Genomic DNA, 25,426 nt, shown 5'->3' on the forward strand with positions numbered 1-25,426 from the left:
GTGCTCAACAGAAGTATATTCCAGTCAAAAGTAAGGACAGTAAGTGTGGGGAGAGCCAGCCTTGAATAACTAAGGAAATAAAAGATAGTATCAAATTAAAAGCTCATCTGTACAAAGTTGCAAAGAGTAATGGGAGACTGGAGGATTGATAAAACTTTAAAAAGCAACAGAGAACAACTAAACAAGAAATAAGGAAAGGGAAGACAGCGTATAAAGTAAATTAGCACAAAATATAAAAACAGATAGCAAAAGTTGTTATAAATGTATAAAGCGGAAGAGGGTGGCTAAAGTCAATGTAGGTCCCTTGGAAGATGAGAAGGGGAAATTGATATTGGGTGATAAGGAAATGGCTGAGGCATTGAACAACTATTTTGTGTCAGTCTTCATGGTGGAGGACACGTCTAATATGCCAAAGAAGGATGTTATGGACGAAGTAGGAGGTGAGGACCTTGATAAAATCACTGTCACTGAAGAGATAGTGATGAGCCAACTGGAGGGCTTGAAGGTAGATAAGTCCCCTGGTCCGGATGGGATGCATCGCAGGGTGCTGAGGGAATTGCCAGAGGTTATAGTAGATGTGTTGGTAATCATTTATCAAAACTCTCTAGGCTCTAGGCAGGTCTCGGCAGATTGGAAGACAGCAAATGTCACGTCACTTTTCAAAAAAAGATGTAGGCAAAAGACAGGCAACTATAGGCCAGTTAGCTTAACATCTGTATTCAGGAAAATGCTTGAAGCTGTCATTAAGTAAAAAATAGTGAAATATTTAGAAAGGAGTGGTTCCATTAGACAGATGCAGCATGGATTCAGAAATGGCAGGTCCTGTTTGACAAACTTACTGGAGTTCTTTGAGGACATAATGAGCACAGTGGCTAGAAGGGAACAGGTGGATGTTGTATACTTGGATTTCCAGAAGGCATTCAATAAAGTGCCACACAAGAGACTTATAAATAAGATACAGATGCATGGAGTCGGAGGAAGTGTATTAGCATAGATAGTTGATTGGTTAACCAATAGAAGGCAGAGAGTTGGTATAAATGGGTGATTCTCCGGTTGGCAGTTGGTGGTGAGTGGGGTGCCGCAGGGGTTGGTGCTAGGCCCACATCACCATTTACATTGATGATTTGAAAGAGGAGACTGAGTGCAGAATAGCAAAATTTGCTGATGACACTAAACTGAGTGGAAAAGCAAATTGTACAGAGGATGTGGAGAGTCTGTAGAGGGATATAGATAGGTTAAGTGAGTGGGCCAAGGTCTGGCAGATGGAATACAAGATGGAATACAGATAGACTATACCCTCTGGAGTTCAGAAGAATGAGAGGGGATCTTATAGAAACATACAAACTTTTGAAAGGGATAGATAAGACAGAAGTAGGAAAGTTGTTTCCATTGGTAGGTGAGACTAGAACTAGGGGACATTGCCTCAAGATTCAGGGGAGAAGATTTAGGATGGAGATGAGGAGAAACTGTTTTTCCCAGAGAGTGGTGAATCTGTGGAATTCTCTGCCCAGGGAAGCAGTTGAGGCTTCTTCACTAAGTATATTTAAGATACAGTTAGATAGGTTTTTACATAGTAAGGGAATTAAGGGTTATGGGGAAAAGGCAGGTAGATGGAGCTGAATTTACTGACAGATGATCTTATTGAATGGCAGGGCAGGCTCGATGGGCCAGATGTCCCACTCCTGCTCCTATTTCTTATGTTCTTATGACTTTTAGAATGGCATGATAAATTTTGATGCACCTGAGTCAAACTTCCATCTTCCTCTGTCCTAAGAAGGGAATGATTTAAACATGGTATCTCACCTCCTTCAGTTGTAAGTTTTCGTCAAGACATTTTAAAAGCCAAATATTTAATTGTTTTAAATTGTTTTCTTATTTTTCCCTCCTTTTCTTAAGGCAATATTACTTTCCCTCACATTTACTTTCTCTACCTGATCTGATTCTAATTCAACTTCCACATTTCCATTTCAGTTGTCACTGAGTCAGAGTTGTACAGCCTTTGACCTACCACATTAATGACCCGTGCTGACCTCTTTGCTCATCCACACTAATCTTACTTTCCTTCCTAAAGTCTGTGTCTGTCTAAGCCTTGTTTATGTAATTGCCTTTTTAAATTTTTCATTCATGCAATGATTGTAACCAACTCCCTACCTTTGCTGGGAGTGAGATCCAGATATCAACCATTCATTGCGTTAAAGAATCTTTCACTTCAATTCTTTTCTCTCACCTTAAATCTATACCTTCTTGTTTATGATACCTACTACAAGAAAAATAATTTATGTAATCTATATCTATGCCTCTTATAATTTAATATACCTCTAATATACCTTTGCCATATTCACTCCATGCCTGTACTCAGTATTCTTAATCTCTTCTCATAACTAAAATCTCCAATTCAGGCAACGTCCTGGAGAAACTTCTCTGCACTCTCCAATACAATTAAATCCTTTCTATAGTGTAACAACCAGATCTATACACTATACTCCAAATGTAGTCTGTCCACTGTTTTGTAAAACTGCAACTTACCATCCCAACTCTTATATTCTATGCCTTGACCTACAAAAGCAAGTATGTCAAATGTCTTGTTTGTCCTTATACTCCTGTATTGACACTTCAAGGGAACCATGGATTTGAACCCCAATGCCCCTCTGTTTATCAACATTCCTTAGTGGATATGTTCTAACCTTATTTGAAAATGCATTACCTCATAATTATCAGGGATAATTTCACCTCCCAATGCCCTGTCCAACATTTCACCTGATTCCTACCTTATGTAGCTTTAGACAACCTTTGTCTTTGTCTGCAACATCACCTACCTTTCATGTAATTTGCAAATTTATTAATCCTACCTCTTCCATAGACATCCAAGTTGTTAGTAAATATCATAAACTTCAGGGGATCCAGCACTGACCCCTGTGATATATCAGTAGTCATAGATTTCCAATCAGAAAGGAACCCTTCCACCACTACTCTCAGTCTCCTACTTTGGATCTGTTTTGCCAGTGTGCCCCAGATCCCATGTGCCTTACCATTCTTGACCAGTCTACCATGCAAGTCAGATGTTTTACTGAAACCTATATGGACAGTCACCCTCCTTTCATTGTTCTTCTTAATTACGTCCTCAAAAAATTCAATTACATTAGTGAAGCAGGATTTCACAAGCACAAAACCATTTTGACTTATTTTTGATCAGCACCTGTCTTTCCAAAGTATACAAATCCTATCCCTTAGGATTTTCTCCTTAGCATTTATGTATGGTGCATTGGCCTGTTACCTGGCTTACACCTGCTGCCATTCTTATCTAGGAACAATGTTCGCTCCAGTATTTTGGCACCTTGCTTATGGCTAACGAAAATGCCAAGTCCTTTCCAGAGCCCACCTTTCACCTCTCCACTTCCCTGGTTTGATACATATTTTAAAAATAACATTGTTCAGCAGTTATACTGATGTTCCTTCTGTTTATTCTAGCTCAGATCTTTTACATGCTTTCTCACATGTTATAAAGTCAACATATTCTGAAGTGAAGAGTAGAAAGGGGAAGTCTGACCAGTAGTGCTTTCGGAGGTCCAGGGAACTGTGACTGTTTCTTTCAGGAGAGAGGTCTTCAGATCTCATTTAGGTGGGCAGAACTCATGAATAATGGAATCCGCAGTTGCCTAATTATTAACATCACATTTGAGATAAACCAGCACACTTCTCAAATAATTCATAAATTGCAGTTGTATTGTTGATTGTTACCAGAATTTGCACTTTACTCATCACAAATTATTTTACCTTTCCTGAAGATTTAATTCCTTTAGATAGTGTGACTGCAATTATCAGCCAGGCCAAAAGCAGGCAGAGGGCTAAATACCAGACTATCCCCTCCGTCTCACCGATTGAACTTGAACGATGTAAAGCCACTTTACTGAATAAAATGAATGCAAAAATATCTCAAATAAGGATACTGTTAGCACATTTATGGATAAGTAAGATAATAGTCTACAAACTGCTGTGTAGTGTACACATTTTATTGCACAATGTGGCTGATTTGTATTGCAAACTTGTTCTTGAATTATGAATGTTATTGTTTATCTTAAATGTTTTGGACATGTGTCAATGCAAGGAACACAAGAAAATGTGTTGGGGTAATTTCAAGGCCACTGCTATAGTCACAGGTTGTATCATAGAAACATATTTAACTTGTATTGTGGGCTGGGGAAATCCATCCTTCATGGGGCCCTGACCCCTTGCTACTTAAAGGGATGATCAATAAGTTTTAAGCTTAGGAAGAGTCAATTACATATTCTTAGACTTCAGTTGAAGAGTCAGAAGACTGTAGTTCCATTTATTTTCAGGATCATGTCGAAAGAAGGATAATTTCAGATTCAGTTGTTGATCTATATGATTTTTTTCCCCAGTTGACAACACAGATAGTATGGATACTGTCTGCTTATTGAGAGCGATGGGGTAAAGGGTAGGAATGTGGACTTGAGGAATGTTGATCCAGTCATGACATTATGACTGACAGAGTAGAATCAAGGGGGGTAAGCGGTTTACTTCTCTTCCCATTTCTGTGGGAAAGGTTCTAACTGAGAACTTTGCATCAGTACTTACCAAGGGGAAGAATATGGAGAATAGGGAAATCAATGTGAAGTATGTTAATATGCGATGGCGCTTTGAAATAAAGAAGGAAACAGCATTGGGTCTCTTAAAGATGGATTTTCTACATTCTGGATGGAAAATACCCCAGATTGTTGAGAGAGACAAGACATGAAATTTCTGGGGCCTTGATGAAGAGCTTTATATCCTATCTTGCCACGGGTGAAGCCTTGAAAGACTGATGAGTAGCTAATGTCATTTGTTATTCAAGAAGGAAAATAGAGTTATCTCTGGAAACATAAACTGGTGAGTCTCACATCAGTGGTAGGGATGCTACTGGTGAGGATTCTTAAGCATAGCATTTATGAGCATTTGGCAAAATTAGGGACAGTCTGTATGGCTTCCCGTGCAGTTTACTAGGAACTTGACAACGTCCCTCACAAGCGACTCATCGAAAAGATTAAATGCATGGGATCCATGGTGAACTGGCCATTTGGATTCAGAATTGGCTTGCCCGCGGAAGACAGAGGATAGTGAACTTATTCCAGCTGGCTCTTGTTCCCTGCAAAACACCATTAGTTCAAGTCTAATGCTGTTGTGCAGAGATCCGTTGAGGAATTTCGGATGCTTGTGTTATATATAGATGACTTGGGTGAAAATATAGATGGGTGGGTTATTAAGTTTGCATATGATACAAAGGTTGCTGTTGTTACAGCTGGTGAGTACAATTACCAAATTTTACAGAAGAATATAGATTAGTTGCAGATATGGCAGATGCAGTTTAAACCAGCCTAATGTGAAGTGTTGCACTTTGGGAGATCAAACATAAAAGGACAATACAACTATTAATATATTATTAATAGCATAACCATTAACTGCCAGGCAACACACACAAAATGCCGGAGGAATTCAGCAGGCCATGCAGTGTCTATGGCAAAGAGTAAACAGTTGACGTTTCGGGTCGAGACCCTTCCTCAGGACTGGAAAAAAAAGACAAGCTAGAGCAAGAAGGTGGGGGGGAGGGGAGGAAGAAGTACAAGGTGGTAGGCAGTAGGTGAAACGGGAGAGGGAAAGGGGGTGAAGTAAAGAGCTGGGAAGCTGATTGGTGAAAGAGATAAAGGGCTGGAGAAGGAGTTGGGAGAGGGTAGAAGACCATGAAAGAAAGCGAGGGGGGAGGAGCACCAGAGGGAAGTGATGGGCAGGTAAGGAGATAAGGTGAGAGGGAGGATAAGAATCGTGAAGTTTGTTGCAGCTTTGTAAAACTCTAGTTAGGCTGCATCTGGAGTACTGCATTCGGTCCAGGTCACTTCCCTGCTTCACCGACTATCCTTGATTTAACTGAAGTCCAAAACTCTATCTGTCTGTCTGTCTGTCAAGGAGTAATGAGTAACCCAGAGATTTTCTTGAGAACTGTTTTCCAAATGCAGTGAGGCAATTCTTACCCAACATTGACAGTACTTATTGCCTCATTGTTTTGGAATTTCATATGGTAGTTTATGAGGGCATGTTAGTGACAGTAATTATATGTGTTAAATTAGAGTCACTTCAGTTCTCCTTAAGAATCAGTCAAAACTACCCTTGCCCATTCTGTATTTGACAGATTCCTGGAGGTCACTTAGAAAATAAACAGAATGGTAGAAGAAATCAAGCAGCATCTGTGGGGGAACATGCGTATGTTAGTAGCTCAGGCTGACTGCCTGTTGTTTCACCTGCTGACTTCCAATATTCTGTTTTTAGTTCCAGTTTTCAGAATCTGCAGTCCTTTTTGTAATTTACTTAGCTTTATAGGAATTCACACTAGGGGTTGCTTGACTGAAGCTGCGACTGCATGTTAAAGATGGCTGAGTAATGGGCTGACCTTCTTACTTTGCATAGGTAATGTTCTATTACTGAAGTTGAAGTTCAAGATACATGATTCCAAGGGCACCGAGGAAAGGGCTGGTAACAAGAAATGAAGTTGCCTACTTCCCCTATTTGTATATAGCAGATCAATTTCTAAAGATTGGGACTATCCACAACAGGGATTAAAGTTAGCTGCTTATCTCAAGGGCAGCATTTCCAAAAATATCAGCAGAGCTATCTCATTCCCAATGGCTGCTGTGGTGGTAGCCTCACCATTCTGATCTACAACTTCAATCCATAATTGACTGCAGTCCATATGGTTGGACTGAGTGCCAGTGTACATTTAAACTCTAGGAATCTTTGTAAACTTCTTGCTCATAATCAAAAATGGGAGATTCCATAATTCCATCTTTAATATGGTGCTAGCTGCCATAAGACCATAAGATATAGGAGCAGAAGTAATCTATTTGGCCCATCAAGTCGCTCCGAGTGTGTCCAAACGATACACAGCTTACTTGAACTTGGAATTTAAATCTCACAGCATCCTCAAATAAAAACATTATTTTTTTCCATTGTGTACTTGGTCCCATATTATGGCAACAGAGGAGGCCACACTCAGATTGGAGGAGCAACACCTTATACTCTGTCTGTGTAACTTCAAACCTGAGGGCATGATCATTGAATTATTGAACTTCCGATAATTGCCCCCCACCTTTACCATTCCTCATTCCTGTTTCCCTCTCACACCTTATCTCCTTACCTGCCTATAATCTCCCCTCTCCCTTCTTTTTCATTCATGGTCTTCTATCCTCTCCTATCAGATCCCCCTTCTGTAGCCCTTTATCTCTTTTATCAATCAACTTCCCAGCTTGTTGCTTCGCCCCTCCCCTCTCCCCTCTCCCGGTTTTACCTGTCACCTACCATCTTGTACATCTTTCTCCCCTCCCCTACCCTCTTACTCTGACCTCATCATTTTTACAAGTCCTGATGAAGGGTCTCGGTCCGAAATGTCGACTGTTTACTCTTGTCCATAGATGCTGCCCGGCTTGCTGAGTTCTTCCAGCATTTTGTACACTACCAAATATTCATCCTGATTTAGAAGCATAGAAACACAGAAAACCTACAGCACAATACAGCCCTTTTGGCCCACAAAGCTGTGCTGCACATATCCTGACCTTAGAATTTACCTAGGGTTACCCATAGCTCTCTATTTTTCTAAGACTTGATGATCAGTGATTGTGCTTAGCCATACCGATACACTGAGTTTGATTTATGTGCAGGGTCCCTGATCTCAACAGAAAAATATAGATACAAGTGCATGCTAATGGGAAGACTACTGAGTTTGATATCAAATTGTATGCATGATTTTGCACAAGGTGTGGTGTGCAAGGCAGGCATTGATAGCAATGGTGCAGACAGATACCGATCCTCACAGAATTGTCACTTTAGCATATGTTTTACAGGCCAAAATAATTTTCCATTGAGGAGATTAATATTTCCAAAATAAATTATTAACAGGATGGATATTAAATTTGAAATAATATTGTTTCCTTTCTATTTTCAATTTCTCTACTACTACTATTGAAGAAGGAAGTCCATAGGATGATCTGAAATATTAGGTGAAATAAAATCAATAGCATTCCAGCTTTCCTGTCATTGTCCTTAGATTTGCATGACTTGTGGTTAAACTAATCATGGAAATTTATCTCTATTAATGATGCGATATTAATGTGAATATCAAATGATGGAATTTTACAGAAAACATGAACTGAATCAAAAAACCAAACTACTGGAGGAATTCAGCAGGTCAAGCAGCATCTGTGAAGGGAAATGGCCACTCAGTGTTTTCGGGCAAGACCCTGCATCAATCCTGTTTATTTTTCAGCATTTGCACTCTCTTTTCTCAATATGAACTGGGTCTTGTTTGACTCAACCTGCCACCCAGAATTTGTCCACAGACCCTGCAGAGCTGGAACATCTTGTTCAAGAGGTGGAGGAATTACTTTTATTGACCTCTATTCACTTGAGTTGGGTGATAAGGTTACATTATGCAGAGGCTTTGTCCCCATAACTCCACTGAAGGGAATTTTAGAGCATGCTTATGTTCTATTTAAATGTTACCGTCATTTAAATTCCAGTCAAATTGAAACAAATCCTTAAAAGATTATGATTATTGTAAACATCAACATGCTAGCGCTCAGAAAAATTGAAATAATTAAAATATTCACATAATTAAAACAATTAAATGATTAATTGTTTAATTATCACACAGCCAGTGCTACATGATAGTGATGGTAAGAATTGGAGGAAATGGCAGTTGAATGCGTGGCTGAGGAGTTGGTGCAGGGGGCAGGGTTTTAGATTTTTAGATCATTGGGATCTCTTCTGGGGAAGGTGGGACCTGTACAGATTGGATGGGTTGCACCTGAACTCGAGGGGGAGCAGTATCCTTGCAGGTAGGTTTGCTAGCATGGTACAGGAGGTTTTAAACTAATTTGCAAGGGGAATGGGACCCGGAGCGATAGAGCAGTGGAGGAAGTGCATGGAGTAAAGCCAGATCTAATGTATAGAGAGGCATTGAGGAAAGAGAAGCAGAATAAAGGGTATAAAGGTGGTAAGGTAGAAGGGCTAAAGTGTGTGTACCTCAATGCAAGAAGCATCAGGAACAAAGGTGATGAACTGAGAGATTGGATACATACATGGAATTGAGGTGTAGTGGCCATTACAGAGACTTGGCTGGCACCAGGGCAGGAATAGATTCTCAATATTCCTGGATTTCAGTGCTTGAAAAGGGATAGAGAGGGGGGAAAAGGGGAGGAGGGGTGTCATTACTGGTCAGGGATACTATTACAGCTACAGAAAGGGTGGGTAATGTATCAGGATCCTCTTTTGAGTCAGTATGGCTGGAAGTCAGGAAAAGGAAGGGCGCAGTCACTCTATTGGGAGTATTCTATAGGCCCCCTGGTAGCAACAGAGGAGCAGACTAGGAGTCAGATTTTGGAAAGGTGCAAAAATAACAGGGTTGTTATCATGGGTGACTTTAACTTCCCTAATATTGATTGGCATCTGATTAGTTCCAAGGATTTAGATGGGGCAGAGTTTGTTAAGTGTATCCAGGATGGATTCCTGTCACAGTATGTTGACAGGCCAACTAGGGGGAATGCCATAATAGATCTAGTATTAGTTAACGAACCGGGTCAGGTCACAGATCTCTCAGTGGGTGAGCATCTGGGGGACAGTGACCACCGCTCCCTGGCCTTTAGCATTATCATGGAAAAGGATAGAATCAGACAGAACAGGAAAATTTTTAATTGGGGAAGGGCAAATTGTGAGGCTATAAGGCTAGAACCTGCGGGTGTGAATTGGGATGTTGTTTTTGCAGGGAAATGTCCTCTGGACATGTGGTCGATGTTTAGAGATCTCTTGCAGGATGTTAGGGATAAATTTGTCCTGGTGGGGAAGATAAAGAATGGTAGGGTGAAGGAACCATGGGTGACAAGTGAGGTAGAAAATCTAGTCAGGTGGAAGAAGCAGCATACATGAGGTTTAGGAAGCAAGGATCAGATGGGTCTATTGAGGAATATAGGGAAGCAAGAACGGAGCTTAAGGGGCTGAGGAGAGCAAGAAGGGGGCATGAGAAGGCCTTGGTGAGTAGGGTAAAGGAAAACCCCAAGGCATTCTTCAATTATGTGAAGAACAAAAGGATGACAGGAGTGAAGGTAGGACTAATTAGGGATAAAGGTGGGAAGATGCGCCTGGAGGCTGTGGAAGTGAGCGAGGCCCTCAATGAATACTTCTCTTCGGTAATCACCGATGAGAGGGAACTTGATGACGGTGAGGACAATATGAGTGAGGTTGATGTTCTGGAGCATGTTGATATTAAGAGAGAGGAGGTGTTGGAGTTATTAAAATACATTAAGACATTTAAGTCCCTGCAGCCTGATGGAATATTCCCCAGGCTGCTCCACGGGGCGAGGGAAGAGATTGCTGAGCCTCTGGCTAGGATCTTTATATCCTCGTTGTCCACGGGAATGGTACTGGAGGACTGGAGAGAGGTGAATGTTGTCTCCTTTTCAAAAAGGTAGTAGGGGTAGTCCAGGTACTTATAGACCAGTGAGCCTTACATCTGTGGTGGGAAAGCTGTTGGAAAAGATTCTTAGAGATAGGATCTATGGGCATTTAGAGAAACAGTCAGCATGGCTTTGTACAGGGCAGATCGTGTCTAACAAGCCTGATAGAGTTCTTTGAGGAGGTGACCAGGCATATAGATGAGGGTAGTGCAGTGGATGTGATCTACATGGATTTTAGTAAGGCATTTGACAAGGTTCCACACAGTAGGCTTATTCAGAAAGTCAGAAGGCATGGGATCCAGGGAGGTTTGGCCAGGTGGATTCAGAACTGGCTTGCCTGCAGACGGCGGAGGGTTGTGGTGGAGGGAGTACATTCGGACTGGAGGGTTGTGACAAGTGATGTCCAACAAGGATCTGTTCTGGGACCTCTACTTTTCATGATTTTTATGAACGACCTGGATGTCGGGGTAGAAGGGTGAGTTGGCAAGTTTGCAGATGACACAAAGGTTGGTGGTGTTGTGGATAGTGTAGAGGATTGTCGAAGATTGCAGAGAGACATTGATAGGATGCAGAAGTGGGCTGAGAAGTGGCAGATGGAGTTCAACCCGGAGAAGTGTGAGATGGTACACTTTGGAAGGACAAACTCCAAGACAGGGAACAAAGTAAATGGCAGGATACTTGGTAGTGTGGAGGAGCAGAGGGATCTGGTGTACATGTCCACAGATCCCTGAAAGTTGCCTCACAGGTAGATAGGGTAGTTAAGAAAGATTATGGGGTGTTAGCCTTCGTAAGTTGAGGGATAGAGTTTAAGAGTCGTGAGGTAATGATGCACTCTATAAAACTCTGGTTAGTCCACACTTGGAGTACTGTGTCCAGTTCTGGTCGCCTCACTATTGGAAGGATGTGGAAGTATTGGAAAGGGTACAAAGGAGATTGAACAGGATGCTGTCTGGTTTAGAGAGTATGGATTATGATCAGAGATTAAGGGAGCTAGGGCTTTACTCTTTGGAGAGAAGGAAGATGAGAGGAAACATGATAGAGGTATACAAGATGTTAAGAGGAATAGATAGAGTGGACAACCAGTGCCTCTTCCCCAGGGCACCACTGTTCAATACAAGAGGACATGGCTTTAAGGTAAGGGGTGGGAAGTTCAAGGGAGATATTAGAGGAAGGTTTTTAACTCAGAGAGTGGTTGGTGCGCGGAATGCACTGCCTGAATCAGTGGTGGAGGCAGATACACTAGTGAAATTTAATAGACTACTAGACAGGTATATGGAGGAATTTAAGTTTCGGGGGAGGCTTATATGGGAGGCAGGGTTTGAGGGTCGGCACAACATTGTGGGCCGAAGGGCCTGTACTGTGCTGTACTATTCTATGTTCTATGTTCTATGTTCTACTAACATATTATTCCAAATGATGAGAAAAAGTTAAGCTTCATCTTTGCTTACTAATCTGCAGATCTAAACCTCTGCGAAATTAGATAGGATCTCCAGTTCTTTTCCAAGTTTGACCCAGCTCAAGATCAGACAAGTTAACCCATCTGGACTAGACCTCACTGTTGGACTCCCTGTGAAGTCCCTGGTAAAGCACATTAGCAGGTATGCTGTTACTTCACACTCAGTAAATCTTGGATTTCGATCATTGCCAGATAATCTGGGGAGTTCTAAATCTAACTGAAATGTTAACAGTTAAATGGTAAAAACATTAGAGGGGAGTAGAGATATTTAAAGTGTGGAGGTAATCAAGAAAGCATGGCTAGAAAAGATCTCCTACCAGCAAGATTCATTTCCATTAACTTGAAGTTACAGAATATTTTAATGCATTTGTGGCATGTACTGTCTTGACTTATTCATATTTATGCTGAATTGTTTTTGTCACAATGATTGAATGAAATTATTAAGTCACATATCTGAAAACCTGGCAGTGCAAAGTGTGTGTAAGCAGTGAGTTCAGAGACCCCACAGAGCTGACTTGACATAATTGACTTATCTTACAAATCACTGTTACAATAAAGTGGGTTGGATAAAGCATCTTCCAATGTTAGTCATATTTGTATTTAAATCTATCAGGTATCTACTCATTAAACAAGATATTCGTGCTTCCCAGAGTAAACTAACGGTGCTGCACTCTGCGGCGAATTACTTACTCCCAGTATTGCTCACTTGGAGCCTGGTGAGAAACATCAATTTTTGATCCGTTTATGCAAGTTACATTGTTTTCTTCCAGCCATGTTGAATTAACAATTTCAAAATATTCATTGTCCAATGTGATATTGCAGAGTGGACCTAGAAGATGTGGAATGTGAAATAAAGATATTTAAACGCATTGTCATCTAATGTGTGAATGTCTCAAAGTGCTCTGAAGTCAGGCATTTTTTTCACTCTCATAAGTTGGAAACACAGAAGATGATTAAACAGTATGATCTCATACACGACACTGAGTAAGAGCATAAAAATAGAATACAGAGCTGTACAGCGGAGGAGCAAGCCCTTCTGCTCATCATATCTGCATGAACCATAATGCCACGGTACTAATCCCATCTGAGTACATCTCACTACTTGCTGCCTGTTCATGTGTCTGACTCAATGTATCTGAATCATTGTTATGATATCTGCTTTCACCACTTACCCTGCAGCGCATTCCTGGGAAATACTAGTCTGTATTAACAAAAATTGTCTCATAAATTTCCTGTAAACGTTTCCCCTCTCACCTGAAACCAATGCCCTCTAGTATTTGACATTTCCAGGTAGGGATGAAAACTGTGATTACCTGTCCTATCACTGCCTTTCCTAATGTTATATATTTCTATCAGGTCAACCCCTCTCCCCCTCACCCCCCCCCCCCCCCAGCCTCCAGAGAAAACAATCCAAGTTTTTCTAAAAGTTTCTGTAACCCATACTCTCCATTCCAGGCAATAACCTGATAAACCTCTTCTAACCCTCTTTTGAGCCTCCACATCTTTTTTGTAGTGTGGCAATCAGAACAGTATGCAGGGTCCAACTACGGCAAATCTCTGATGGGCTGTTATTTGATTTCAGATGGCAATCTAAAGAGAATATAAGTGGCTCCATTATAACAGTACATCACATTCATTACAAAACACATATTGTAGAGAAACAGACTTCAAGGTGTACCTACGGATTACAGTCCCCTATGTGTTTCATGTATTCTATGTTGACAGTACGTCTCCCAAATCACCCTGTATATTATGTTTAATAATGTGCCAGACTACACACATTCCAGAGTACTGGTCATATTGCATTAAACCCCATCAATATGCACTTATATTGCTGGCTATGGTTCTTCAGATAATCATACAGATGCTTTTATTAAATATGGTGATATGTCTGGCTCTGCCAGCTTTTCTAACCAAATATTTCTGACCCCTCCCCAAACCCACGTATCTCCTTTGCTTCAGGGAAAACTAAGCCAGGGCAAATTCCTCATAGACCTGAAACGCTATCTTTCTGGATGCGGAGAGATCTGTATTACCCCTGCATACTACACCCCCTTAAGTACCTCACCTACTTCACTGCTTGTCTTCAGGGAGTTGTGGACCCGTACTCAAATCCGTTACAGTTCTCAGTACATTTAATAACCATTTAATGTGTATTGCCCTCCCCAAATGCACTGCCTCAGATTCTTTGGATTGAATTCCATTTGTTACTTTTGTGCCACCTGAACAACCTATTGATGTCTTTCTATAGCCTAGAACTTCCTCATTATTAACCTCTGCCAGATTTGATTTCATTAGTAAACTTCTTAAATCTATATTTAAATCCAAATCCCTTAGAAGTATGAGACACTTTGCTGTCAACCCCAAGTTTTACAGAAGGCTCATAAGTTACAGTGTATTCTATTCACATATTTTATTTTGCACCAGATGTATCACAATGGACCTGCTACATGGCTCTGCACACTTGGGTATGAGACCATATCCTGTAACTTGCTATGAAACCCCCTTATTAGGAATATTTATTAATGTTTGTATGTAACATGCATTGTGCCCTGTGATCCACTTTGACGCAAAAAAACAAAATGGAAGATTCCTCAAATGATTGTAAAAACATTGACAAAGGTTAACAGACTCAACCTAAGAGTAGGACTGTGGTTTTGTCATGAGGTTTCTGCTGAATATGGTGAGAAGTATACCAGCTACCTAATGAGTTTCTTTGACTTGTTGAGTCATTCATGTTAGCTTTTCCTGCAGAGTTAGGATCCTGCCAGCCTCCCAAACTAGCTTCCTGATATCTTCAGGCAGTAAAATCTGACAGTGAAGGGAACAAAGAATTGACCTGTCACCTTCCAAAGAATATGAGTGCACTCTTTCTTTGGTTCACTGTAACTCTTGAAGCTAACAGAAAATGTTTACAGCCTGTGAGCCATCTACTCATCAGAGTAACAAAATAGTGGTATCAACTTTCGATAGGAAGAATTTACTTCATCTCTATCTGAGTTAGTCACTGCCCTTTCATTCCTGAAGGATGTGGCAAGAATGTTTGATTTCATTCCTGAAGGATCTATTTCATTCCTGAGGTAATGATTTCATTCCTGAAGGATGTGGCAAAAATGGTTGATATGGGCAGGGAGATATATAGGGGGCTTTTGATTCCCTTCAGTAACTGGAGTCCTGCTGCAGGGTTTTGACTCAAACCATCAACGATTCCTTTCCTCCCACAGATGCTGATTGACCCATTGAGTTCATCCAGTGGAAATTTTGTTGCTTCTGACTCCCACACTTATGCTGAGGAGTACACAGTGAATGACTGTGTGGATCATCTGGTTCCAATTGTGTGACATATATCAATGGGATTAAAAAACTAACTCAGAAATTCCTGGAAATACTCAGCAGACAATACATCCCTAATGAGGGAAACAGATTGAAGATGATGCCTGATCTGCAAAATCACTTCAGTATTTTCCAGCATCTTTAGTTTCTTGCTTTTTAATATGCATGGAATATTCTGTTCAAGGGTTTCTCCAAATGTTGACCAATGTAGCAGATCTTCACCCCACTATCCAACAGGTGGGGTTGGATAGTGGCCTGGAGGCTGTTGAAGGTTTTTATACCAGGTAAAGATCGCTTTAGTAATCGCTTTTGTAGTTGATGTTTCCAAAGAAATGGGTGTGAGTTTCTCTTTTTGCTTCTTTTCCGTTTCAGAAATAGATGGAAATGATGATAACCTCTTTGTAGACTGCTGCACATTTCACTGTACATTCGGAGTGAGTCTGTGCCTGTCTAAAGAACCAGATTTTCACCTACGTGCATGGTTGTTAACTGATGTGATCTCATCTGCTATCAGTTTTATATCCTGCATATCTGACTGCCAGCAAAATGAAAATTAAACTGGTGATTATATTCAGCTTTTACTCATTCACTCATACAAACTGAAAAAATGATTGATCTGTGTTTGCGCACATCAGCAAAAAGAAGTAAGCAGGGTACCTTTTGGTGTCCTGCTGCAGGTTTCATCTGCTCCCCACCAGCTGAAGCAGTCTGCCCACGGCAGAGGGGATTGGAAGGAGGCAAACAGGTAGAACAAACTGTAGGCAACGATGCAGTTGTAATAAATGGCCACAAGTGCTGATATCAGGACCATAGTAATGCCCACACCTTAAAATTAATTGTAAAAAGAAAATTTTAATTAGAAACTATTCATTAGAAGTAGACATACCATGTATGCTGCTGGGCATTCATGCCATCTTTCATGTATCTCCCTGAAGTGAGGGAGCAGGTGAGGTGTGAGAGATTGAATTGGCAATCAGGGAACTGAGATGGTTGGAGGCAGTTATCTACGTTATGGTGGGGAGTTGAATGGAATTGTAGGGTATGTTGCCTTTTTTTTAATGTTAACATTAGTTTTCAGAATTATCTCACATTCTGTAATGCCACGTCAATTTTTTAAATGGTACTTTGCAGAAGTAATTACCAAAAATAAAGAAAATATTGATAGAAAGAGTGGGAGTTGTTGGGAGGAAGTAGTTTAGTGGTTGCAGACAGTGGGATAAATGATGGAGTAAAGGACATTGGAATGCAGGTTGGTCACGGATGATGGGATTTGATACAGTTGGGATGTAATCAGTATTTTGGATGAGCTCAGCCTTATGGCAGATGGAAAATAAGAATCTGATAAGAACTGAAATAGAGGATTTACATACAAAGATGGATGAGTTCAAACAAAGGCAAACTATCATGAAGGTAAAAGCAATCAGCCTTGGTTCTGTTGCAGATGTGAGATCTCAGACGACCTGTGATACCAAGTTCAGATTTAAGCTGTGAATAGAGAGGGATGGGGTTAGTGAGTAAGAAATGGTGTTTACACCAGGTTCAAAGACAATGGTTTTCATTGGATGAGAAGTTTATAGAACGACAGGGGGTCAGTGGAGATACTGGTGTGTGTTAGAGTGAATGTCACCACAATGTAGAAGCTAATTGTGTTTTGTTAATGATACAAGTATATTTTAACTGGTTGGTAACAATAGGCTTAAAAGTAGTAAAATGCACTTGTGAAGAAGAACATATGGGAGCCGGGAAGACAAACTGGGATGTCAGTAGTTTGATGGGAATACAGCTGAGGGTAAAGAGAAAGGGTCCTGAGAAGTAGATGAACTTATATTCTTCTTTCCCTGTTCTTCTCATTCCCAACAAACACAAATGTGCTGGGACATGATTGAACTACTCATTCAATGGAATACATTTAGCACATCTTAAATGCAATACAGCGATCTAATGAATCCCAAATTCACCATCTAAATAATTGAAGCTAACGTAATTTAAATTAACCGATAATAAACTGTGGCAAAAACAACACTATTGTTGGATCTTGATATTAGAATGAGAAAAATATTTCGCTTGTCTTTTCACTGTCTGCATCTCTCTCACTAAAACACACACAGTTGGTGAGCTTCAAAATTCACCAAAACAAAGGGCTAGTAAGGAAAACGTGAAAAAGGAAGGCATTATCTTAACGTCTGTTAAATTCAATACAGTGAAGTGAACATTGACCTTGCAAGACTGGAACTGCTTTCCACACTGCAACTGGTCCGAGGCTGGCAAATTGTCCGAAGGAGCACTCCAAGAAAAACAGTGGCATCCCAGTGAGCATTAGCATGATAAAATAGGGAATAAGAAATGCTCCTAGAAGTTGAAAAAGATTGAATGAATATTAGTATAGCTATGTTAATTCATACGTTTTGGAGTGAAGATTAGATTTTAAACCACCTATTACCTCAGGAACTAACTTCCAATGACACTTCCAAATTTACTTGGGCAGTGAACAGCAAAAAAACTGACACAGCGTACAGTTGTGCTTTTGTGCCATTGCATTTCTCTCAACAACCCATTTGCGTTTACTTGAGAGCCTCAGATGACATCTGGCACAAAATGCTTCCCTTTCAACACACTCATATTGACGGATATTATTACAGAGTCAGGGCTGCAGCTGGGACTTCAAACTCTGCTCTCAATAGAAGATTTTTCACCACAAGGTGCAGAACATTTCGCTGAAATCACTGAAGTCAAAGGAGCAGGAATTTAAACATTAAAATGAATGATTACTTCTGGTATGTTCAGTGATTTCAGATCACAAGGCAGAGCAAATAACATGGTAAACACAGAAAAAAACTAGGATTTAGAAACATTCAGTAGAAAATTGAAATTATAATGGAATCATATTCTTTATCCTCTGAATGTTGGCAGTTATGTCAGTGAGCACAGAAGCCATACTGGCCAGTGTTCATGGAAATTCTGATTATCTGATCCAGTGACTCACTGTGATAGAAATTAGGCCTCTCCCGCACCGGCTAGGATTAGGCCAGGCTACTGTTTAGAGGAGGACTTGCCATCTTGAGCTTCCAGTTTCATGTTTTCACAACTTTTCTTCCCACTTCCATGCTGACATGTCTGTTCTTGGCTTTCTCTACAGCCACAGCACAGCCAAATGCAAACTACAAGTACAATACTTCACATCCCAATTGCAAATCCTGCGACCTAACAAAATTAGGTTGAAATTCCAAGTTTTGCGAATCCATGTTCATCCCATTGGCTTCCCACTCCTACTGGTCCACCAAGGTTTTTTTCTCTCATTTTGTTCACCTTTTCCATTCCCTGTGCCCGTTTTCCCTCTCCACATTATCAAGGTACATTACACTCACCCACCTGGATTCATCTGCCCATCATTGTTATATCTATCTACCTGGGTGTCTTTTTCCATTCCCCCTCTTAGCTGTTTCCATCTGCCAACCATCCCTCCCTTAAATAATTCAACGTATCACCTTCTAGCACTTGACTTTACATTCCACTCCCCTCCCAACACCTGGCTCCTTCTGCCTAAATTCTTTCCGAACCTGTTTTTATCTATAACCATCCCATTTACCAGCATTTGGCACATAGCATTCTAAATGTCTCCTGTCTATGTATCTGTCCAACTGTCTTTTATAATTTGTTGTAGTACCTGGCTGAACCATTTCCTCATACGTACAATCCATTTGTATGAAAATGTTGTTTCTCAATTTGTTATTAAATCTTTCCCCTTTCACCTTGAACCTATGTCCAATAAATCTTGATAGCCTAACCACAGAGAGGTGGCTAAAATTGAGTGACTACTCTGATGTGGTCTCAACAATATATTGTGTAGCTACCTCACGACTTCCCACTTTTTATACTCAATGGCTGTTGAAGGCCAGTGGGCCAAGAGCTTCTTTTTTTAAAGCCTTCTATACTACCCAGTCTACCTGTAACTTCACTTTCAGGGAACTATGGATTTGAACTCCAAGGTCCCTCTGTTCTACAACACTTCCTAAGAGGCAGGTTTGTTTATTAGAGTCATAGGGACAGAAAAGTACAGCACAGAAACAGACTCCTCAGCCCATCTAGTCCATGGTCAACCATTTAATCTGCACCCAGACCCTAGTCCTCTATGCCCTCCCATCAATGTACCTGTCCAAACTTCTCTTATATGTTGAAATTGAGGTCACACCATTTGCGCTGCAGCTTGTTCCACACTGTCATGACCCTCTGAGTGAAGAGGATTCCTCTCATGTTCTCCTTAGATATTTCACCTTTCACCCTTAGCCCATGACCCACCCAACATCAGTGGAAAAAGCCTGCTTGAATTTACCTTATTTATACCTCTCATAATTCTGTACACTGTATCTCTATCAAATTTTGCCCCAATCTTTTACATTCTAAGGAATTAGTCCTAACCTATTCAGTCTTTGTCACAATGGGGGGGCATTGGGAGCAAGGGTGGACCCAAATGCAAGACACATCTTCTGAGTTAATTAAATGGAGTTTATTGTTTGATACCAGGAGAGCAAGACAGAAGCAGGAATAGTGAACAGGACAAGGACTCAGGACTACGACTAGGCTGGGACAAGGGTCTGGGCTAGGACTCGGAATAGGATCCCAGAACTAGAGGTGACATGAAGAGGCTACGGTATGGACTCCGAGCCAGGGACTGGGCAAGGACCCAGTACCTGGGTCTTGCCTCGGGCTCGGACCCCCAGGCATGGACATGACGTGGGCTAGGGAGAGGAGAAACATGGAAAAACAGACCCTCAGTCTCAGGAGAGCAGGTACATGGAACCATGGACACATACACAGAACACAGAGCCGGGATCCCTCCTTGAGTACAGGACATAGGGCCGGGACTCACACACAGAACAGAGAGCCGGGACCTCTCCTTGGGTACAGGACATAGGGCCGAGACTCATGACCCCCCGTGAGGCAACGGCAAGATGGCCTGACTTACCTCACAGAGGCAAGAACAAGACAAGACAAGACATGACCACCCGCGGGGCAATGCAAGATGGCCTGACTTACCCCATGGAGGCAAGGACCAGACAAGACAAGACATGACCTCCTGTGGGGCAACGGCAAGATGGCCTGACTTACCCCAGGGAGGCGAGGACAAGACAAGACCAACACGAAAGCACACCAGACAGTACCTATCTAGCCCCGGCAATAGAACTAGACCGAAGTGCAGGCGAGGGCTGCAGATGAGGGCTAGAGGCGAGTGGGGCAGAGAAGGGATTCAGACAGGGGGGTAGGACAGGAATCACAGACCGCCAGGGCCAGGACTTGACTCGGAACTTGGATGCCGCCAGGGACGGGACTCGACTCGGTACGGTACGTGGATGCCGCCAGGGCCAGGACTCGACTCGGAACTCGGATGCCGCCAGGGACAGGACTCGACTCGGAACTTGGATGCCGCCAGGGACGGGACTCGACTCGGAACTTGGATGCCGCCAGGGCCAGGACTTGACTTGGTACTTGAATGCCCCCGGAACCAGGACTTTTCTTGGAGCCTCTGGGTAGTGGCGAGCTCTCGACTTGGCCCGGGAACAGTAGACAGCGGTTCCTGATTCCCTCCGGCGGGTTAACTGATGGACCCACCTCGGTGAGGAGACTTTGCAGGCTCGCTTTGGCAAGGTAACTTGACAGGGTTACTCCGGTGAGGAAAGGCAAATTACCGGCACTCACTTTGGGCGGAGACTAGGCTTGCTCCGGCCAGATGATGTGGGCACACCGTACCTTTGGTGACTTTGCAGATGCTCTCGCGCCGAACAGCTGATAGCCACAGACTATAAACTACCGGTTCAGCGAGAGTAAATTGCCTCTAATCACCAAGGCCGAGGGACACGGGAAAACAGGGAACCAAAGGGAAACAGGGAGTCAACAGTCCGGATCTTAACATAAACAAAGTAAATTTAAAGAGACCCCGATCCGGACCATGACAGTCTTCCCTTATAATTCAGCTCCTCCAGTCCCAGCAACATCCTTGTAAATTCTTTCTGTTCTCTTTCAACCTTATTTCCATCTTTCCTGTAGGTAGGTGACCAAAACGGTACACACTACTCCAAATTAGCCCTCACCAACGTCTTATACAATTTCAACATAACATCCCATCCCCCGCTCAATTCTTGACTTATGAAGGTCAATGTGTCAAAAGCTTTCTTTATGACCCTAACTATCTGTGCCACCACTTTCAATAAATAACAGACCTGAATTTCCGGATCCCTTTGTTCTACCGCACTCCTTAGTGCCCTGTTGTTCACTGCTGTTTAGGTGGGTCCTCCCAAAGCACAACACCTTGCACTTGTCTGCATTAAATTCCATCTCCCTTTGTTCATCCCATTTTCTCAGTTGGTCTAAATCCTGCTGCAAGCTCCTCCTTGCTGTCCCCCTACAACCCCAATCTTGTTGTCATCCACAAATTTACTGATCCCATTCACCACATTATCATCTAGATAATTGATATAGATGACAAACAACAATGGACCAAGAATTGATCCGTGCAGCACTCCACTAGTCACAGGCCTCCAGTCAGAAAGGCAGCCATCTAATACTATCTCTGGCTTCTCCCACAAAGCCAATGTCTAAGCCAATTTACTACCTCATTTTAAATGCCAAGCAACTGAACCTTCCTGACCAACTTCCTAGACGGGGCCTTATCAATTGCCTTGCCTTCATCAACTTTCCTGGTAACTTCTTCAAAAAACTCTATAAGATTGGTTAGACATGACCTACCATGCTGAAACCCATTTTGACTGTCCCTAATCTGCCCCTGACTATCCAAATACTCATGAATCTGGTCACTTAGAATACCTTCCAATAACTTTCCCACTTCTGGCCTACAATTTCCTGGTTAATTCTCAGAGCCTTTCTTAAACAGTGTAACAACTTCAGCTATCCTTACCTGAGGATTTATTCACCTTAATTTGTCTCAAGACAGCAAACATCTCCTCCTCTGTAATCTGTATAGAGTCCATGACCTCACTTCTGCTATGCATCACTTCTAAAGACTCTGCGTCCATCTCCCGAGTAAATAAATGTAAAAAGTACACTTAAGATTTCCCCATCACCTTTGGCTCCATGCATGGATTACCAGTCCGATCTTCCAGAGGATCAATTTTGTCCCTTGTAATCCTTTTGCTCTTAACGTATCTGTAGAATCTCGGATTCTCCTTCAACTCATTTGCTAGGGAAACCTCATGCTTTCTTTGAGTTCTCCTGATTTCTTCCTTAAGGTGTTCCCTTGCATTTCTTATACTCATTTGTTCCTACCTGCTATGCACCTTAACCAGGGCCTCAAAATCTTTTGAAAACCAAGAGACTGTGACTTTGACAGATTAGACATACATATAATGTACTTTGTATGCACGTTGGGTATGTGGCCAAGTGGTTAAGGCATTCGTCTAGTTACCTCAAGGTTGCTAGTTTGAGCCTCAGCTGTGGCACCGTGTTTGTGCCCTTGAGCAAGGCACTTAATCACACATTGCTCTAGTCTGTGCAAGGAGTGGCGCCCCACACAGACTTCCAGTTTGCGCCTTGTAAGGCATGAAAATGCCCGACGCAGACCTCCCATGATCTGAGTCGACGTTCCCTCCCTTGTATGCATGCTTCGTTCACTGTGGGAAGCAAACAGAAGCAATTCTATCCCTGTACCTTGTAAGTTTTCACATCATAAACCCTGATTTGAAGTTGAACATCACACATCACATGCAAAGATTTATTCATTTGAAAAGTTTCTTAGTGATCCAAGGAACGTTTGTGTAAGAAGAAAGGTTTAAGTGATTTTTTTTTCAACTTGATTTAGAGAATCTACCAATTGTTCCCATTTCTTCAAAAAATTTAATCCAAAAGCAACTTGGATGTGGACACTTGATCTTTAGGAACGTGAACCTGTAAGCTTTCAGTTGAGTGGTTGTTTATTAATCATACGGACGTGCTGTAACCTGATTCCAAAAGGTGGGGCTTATACCCAATTTTATCATTTGAGGAGCTATGCAACCATCACTGCATGCAGTTCATAATCTTTTGTACCTCTATGTTGATATATACAAATATAGTTTATTTAATATATCTCTCCATTAAATAATTTGCCTTTAGTCTTTGCTGGTTTGCTGCTGAGTGGTAAAGAAATTATACTATGAATGGACATTACTGCATCTCAACTCCAATTCTAATCATTTAAAGAACCAGCGATACATATTCCTGCCTTGCAAAGTACATGCTCTGATGGAAGTAAATATTCTCTTCCTCTGACCCAAAACAACAAGCAACTGTGTTGTGACACTTTTGTAGTTTTGTGTCTTAGTTTCTAATTTGGTGAAGTTGCTATGAGTGTTTCCCATCAACCTATACAAGGGGCCCCAGGGACTGATTCAGGAAACTGACAGATAAAAAAATACAGATGCTGTATAATAAACATGCCTGATACATATGTTTTCGCATTTTAGCAACAATACTTTAAAATATATTCAGAAGTAAAAAATAAAATGTTCTACACACCTACTAAGATCTATTCATTCTGGTTTTAGATACCATCTGTTTGATATACTGTATCTTAGTCCCAACTGGAGTCAAATCTCTTTAAGTGGAGATGTGATTAAAGTCGGTCTTTCAGAAACTTAAATTCTCATTCTAAGTATTCCCAGATATTGTCAGTTTTCTTCTGGAATGAACTGATTGAAGAATTTTAATATTAATTTTATTTTTACTATCTATAGATGAAAATATTTCGTAGTCCCACAAGTGAAATTTAAATTAATCCAACAGTTTAGAATTGAGGGATTCATTTAATTCTTCCTTATCCCTAGACTGCTCAGCTACAGAGCCTTTACTGTTATAGCATCTCCAGTCCAGTCAGTTTAATATTCTGTATAACACAGACAAGTTCTCTTTTGTTTTCTTATTTTCCCACCACAGCTCTTTGGATTCTCTACGTTACCTCCTCCATTCCTGTACGCCAGATAAGGGAATCGCCAAACATTACCCAGACCCACAGCATAGCCGATCATTGAGAGCAGGTAGTCAGTCTTCGAAGACCAGTTTCCTCGCTCCACATTCTCATCGCCTTGAGACGCATTGTCATCAGTGACAGCCTGGGGGAGGCAAAGGAAATACCTGAATCTGATGTCAGGCTTCAACAAACTATATCACTCGCAAGAAGTAGAATGTTAAGAAACTGCAAATACATTCTGCTGCTGTCTACTTAGCTTTGACCGTAAAATCAACAGAGAGCCTCTGCAACTCACAAATACCAAATCAATAGTACCCTTCTGCCGCATTTTGATAAAAAATACTCACTATGTTCTCTGGAATATGAGTTTGGATAACACTCTGTGAGAAGCCAGGTAATGTCAGTTCCTCCTTGTTCATTATTGAACAATAATTGTTCCACTTGCAGATAGTGGATGAAAACCCTCTGGACAGCACCTTAATCAAAAAATCCTTTGTTTTCTTTCCTGCTTCAGGACTCTGTTCACGGATTAATGAGCTCCACCTGATGAAAGACTCAATGGCATTCGGAATCCAGTGCCTTTTATGCAATCTGAAAAGGGGTGTAGCTCTGTTTACTCAGGTCATGACATTCAGACTCTCAGACTATTTCTACCATTAATAGCTTGATCTGTCAGAACAACATTTTTTGATTGCTGGTTGTTTTATTTGTTTTAGAACACTTTGTGGCAATGTGAATTAATCTGCATCAGCTCATTGGACAAATGTATATGATAATATCTGGAATTTAGAAGTACAGACTATCAAATACTTCTGCATAAGTTTAGAACCCAGACAAAGCAGAACTCTCATTGCACTTGATTAGAAGTCAGATTTTTTTATATAACATGGCAGGAATTTAAAAGTGCCAGAGTTCATTTTATAACTATATAACCATATAACAATTACAGCACGGAAACAGGCCATCTTGGCCCTTCTAGTCCATGCCGAACTCTTACTCTCACCTAGTCCCACCGACCTGCATTCAGCCCATAACCCTCCATTCGTTTCCTGTCCATATATCTGTCCAGTTTAACTTTAAACGACAACATCGAACCTGCCTCAACCACTTCTGCTGGAAGCTCGTTCCACACAGCTACCACTCTCTGAGTAAAGAAGTTCCCCCTCAGGTTATCCCTAAACTTTTGCC

General features: G+C 41.4%; 1 protein-coding gene across 1 annotated transcript in view; it reads right to left on the minus strand.

The window, feature by feature from the left end:
* LOC140204074 (sodium- and chloride-dependent neutral and basic amino acid transporter B(0+)-like) overlaps positions 1 to 24,687 on the minus strand; it is a 75,638-nt gene extending 50,951 nt beyond the window's left edge. The window contains exons 1-6 of the mRNA XM_072270371.1: positions 24,586 to 24,687; positions 24,227 to 24,380; positions 17,500 to 17,631; positions 15,940 to 16,107; positions 12,640 to 12,778; positions 3,775 to 3,907 (exon numbers count right to left, since the gene is read on the minus strand). Coding sequence (XP_072126472.1) covers positions 3,775 to 3,907; positions 12,640 to 12,778; positions 15,940 to 16,107; positions 17,500 to 17,631; positions 24,227 to 24,380; positions 24,586 to 24,657 — 798 coding nt within the window. The 5' untranslated portion in view covers positions 24,658 to 24,687. The remainder of the gene's footprint in view (positions 1 to 3,774; positions 3,908 to 12,639; positions 12,779 to 15,939; positions 16,108 to 17,499; positions 17,632 to 24,226; positions 24,381 to 24,585) is intronic.
* Between the last annotated feature and the right edge of the window lie 739 nt (positions 24,688 to 25,426).

Source organism: Mobula birostris, chromosome 10 (assembly GCF_030028105.1).
Source record: "Mobula birostris isolate sMobBir1 chromosome 10, sMobBir1.hap1, whole genome shotgun sequence".
Lineage (NCBI taxonomy): Eukaryota > Metazoa > Chordata > Chondrichthyes > Myliobatiformes > Myliobatidae > Mobula > Mobula birostris.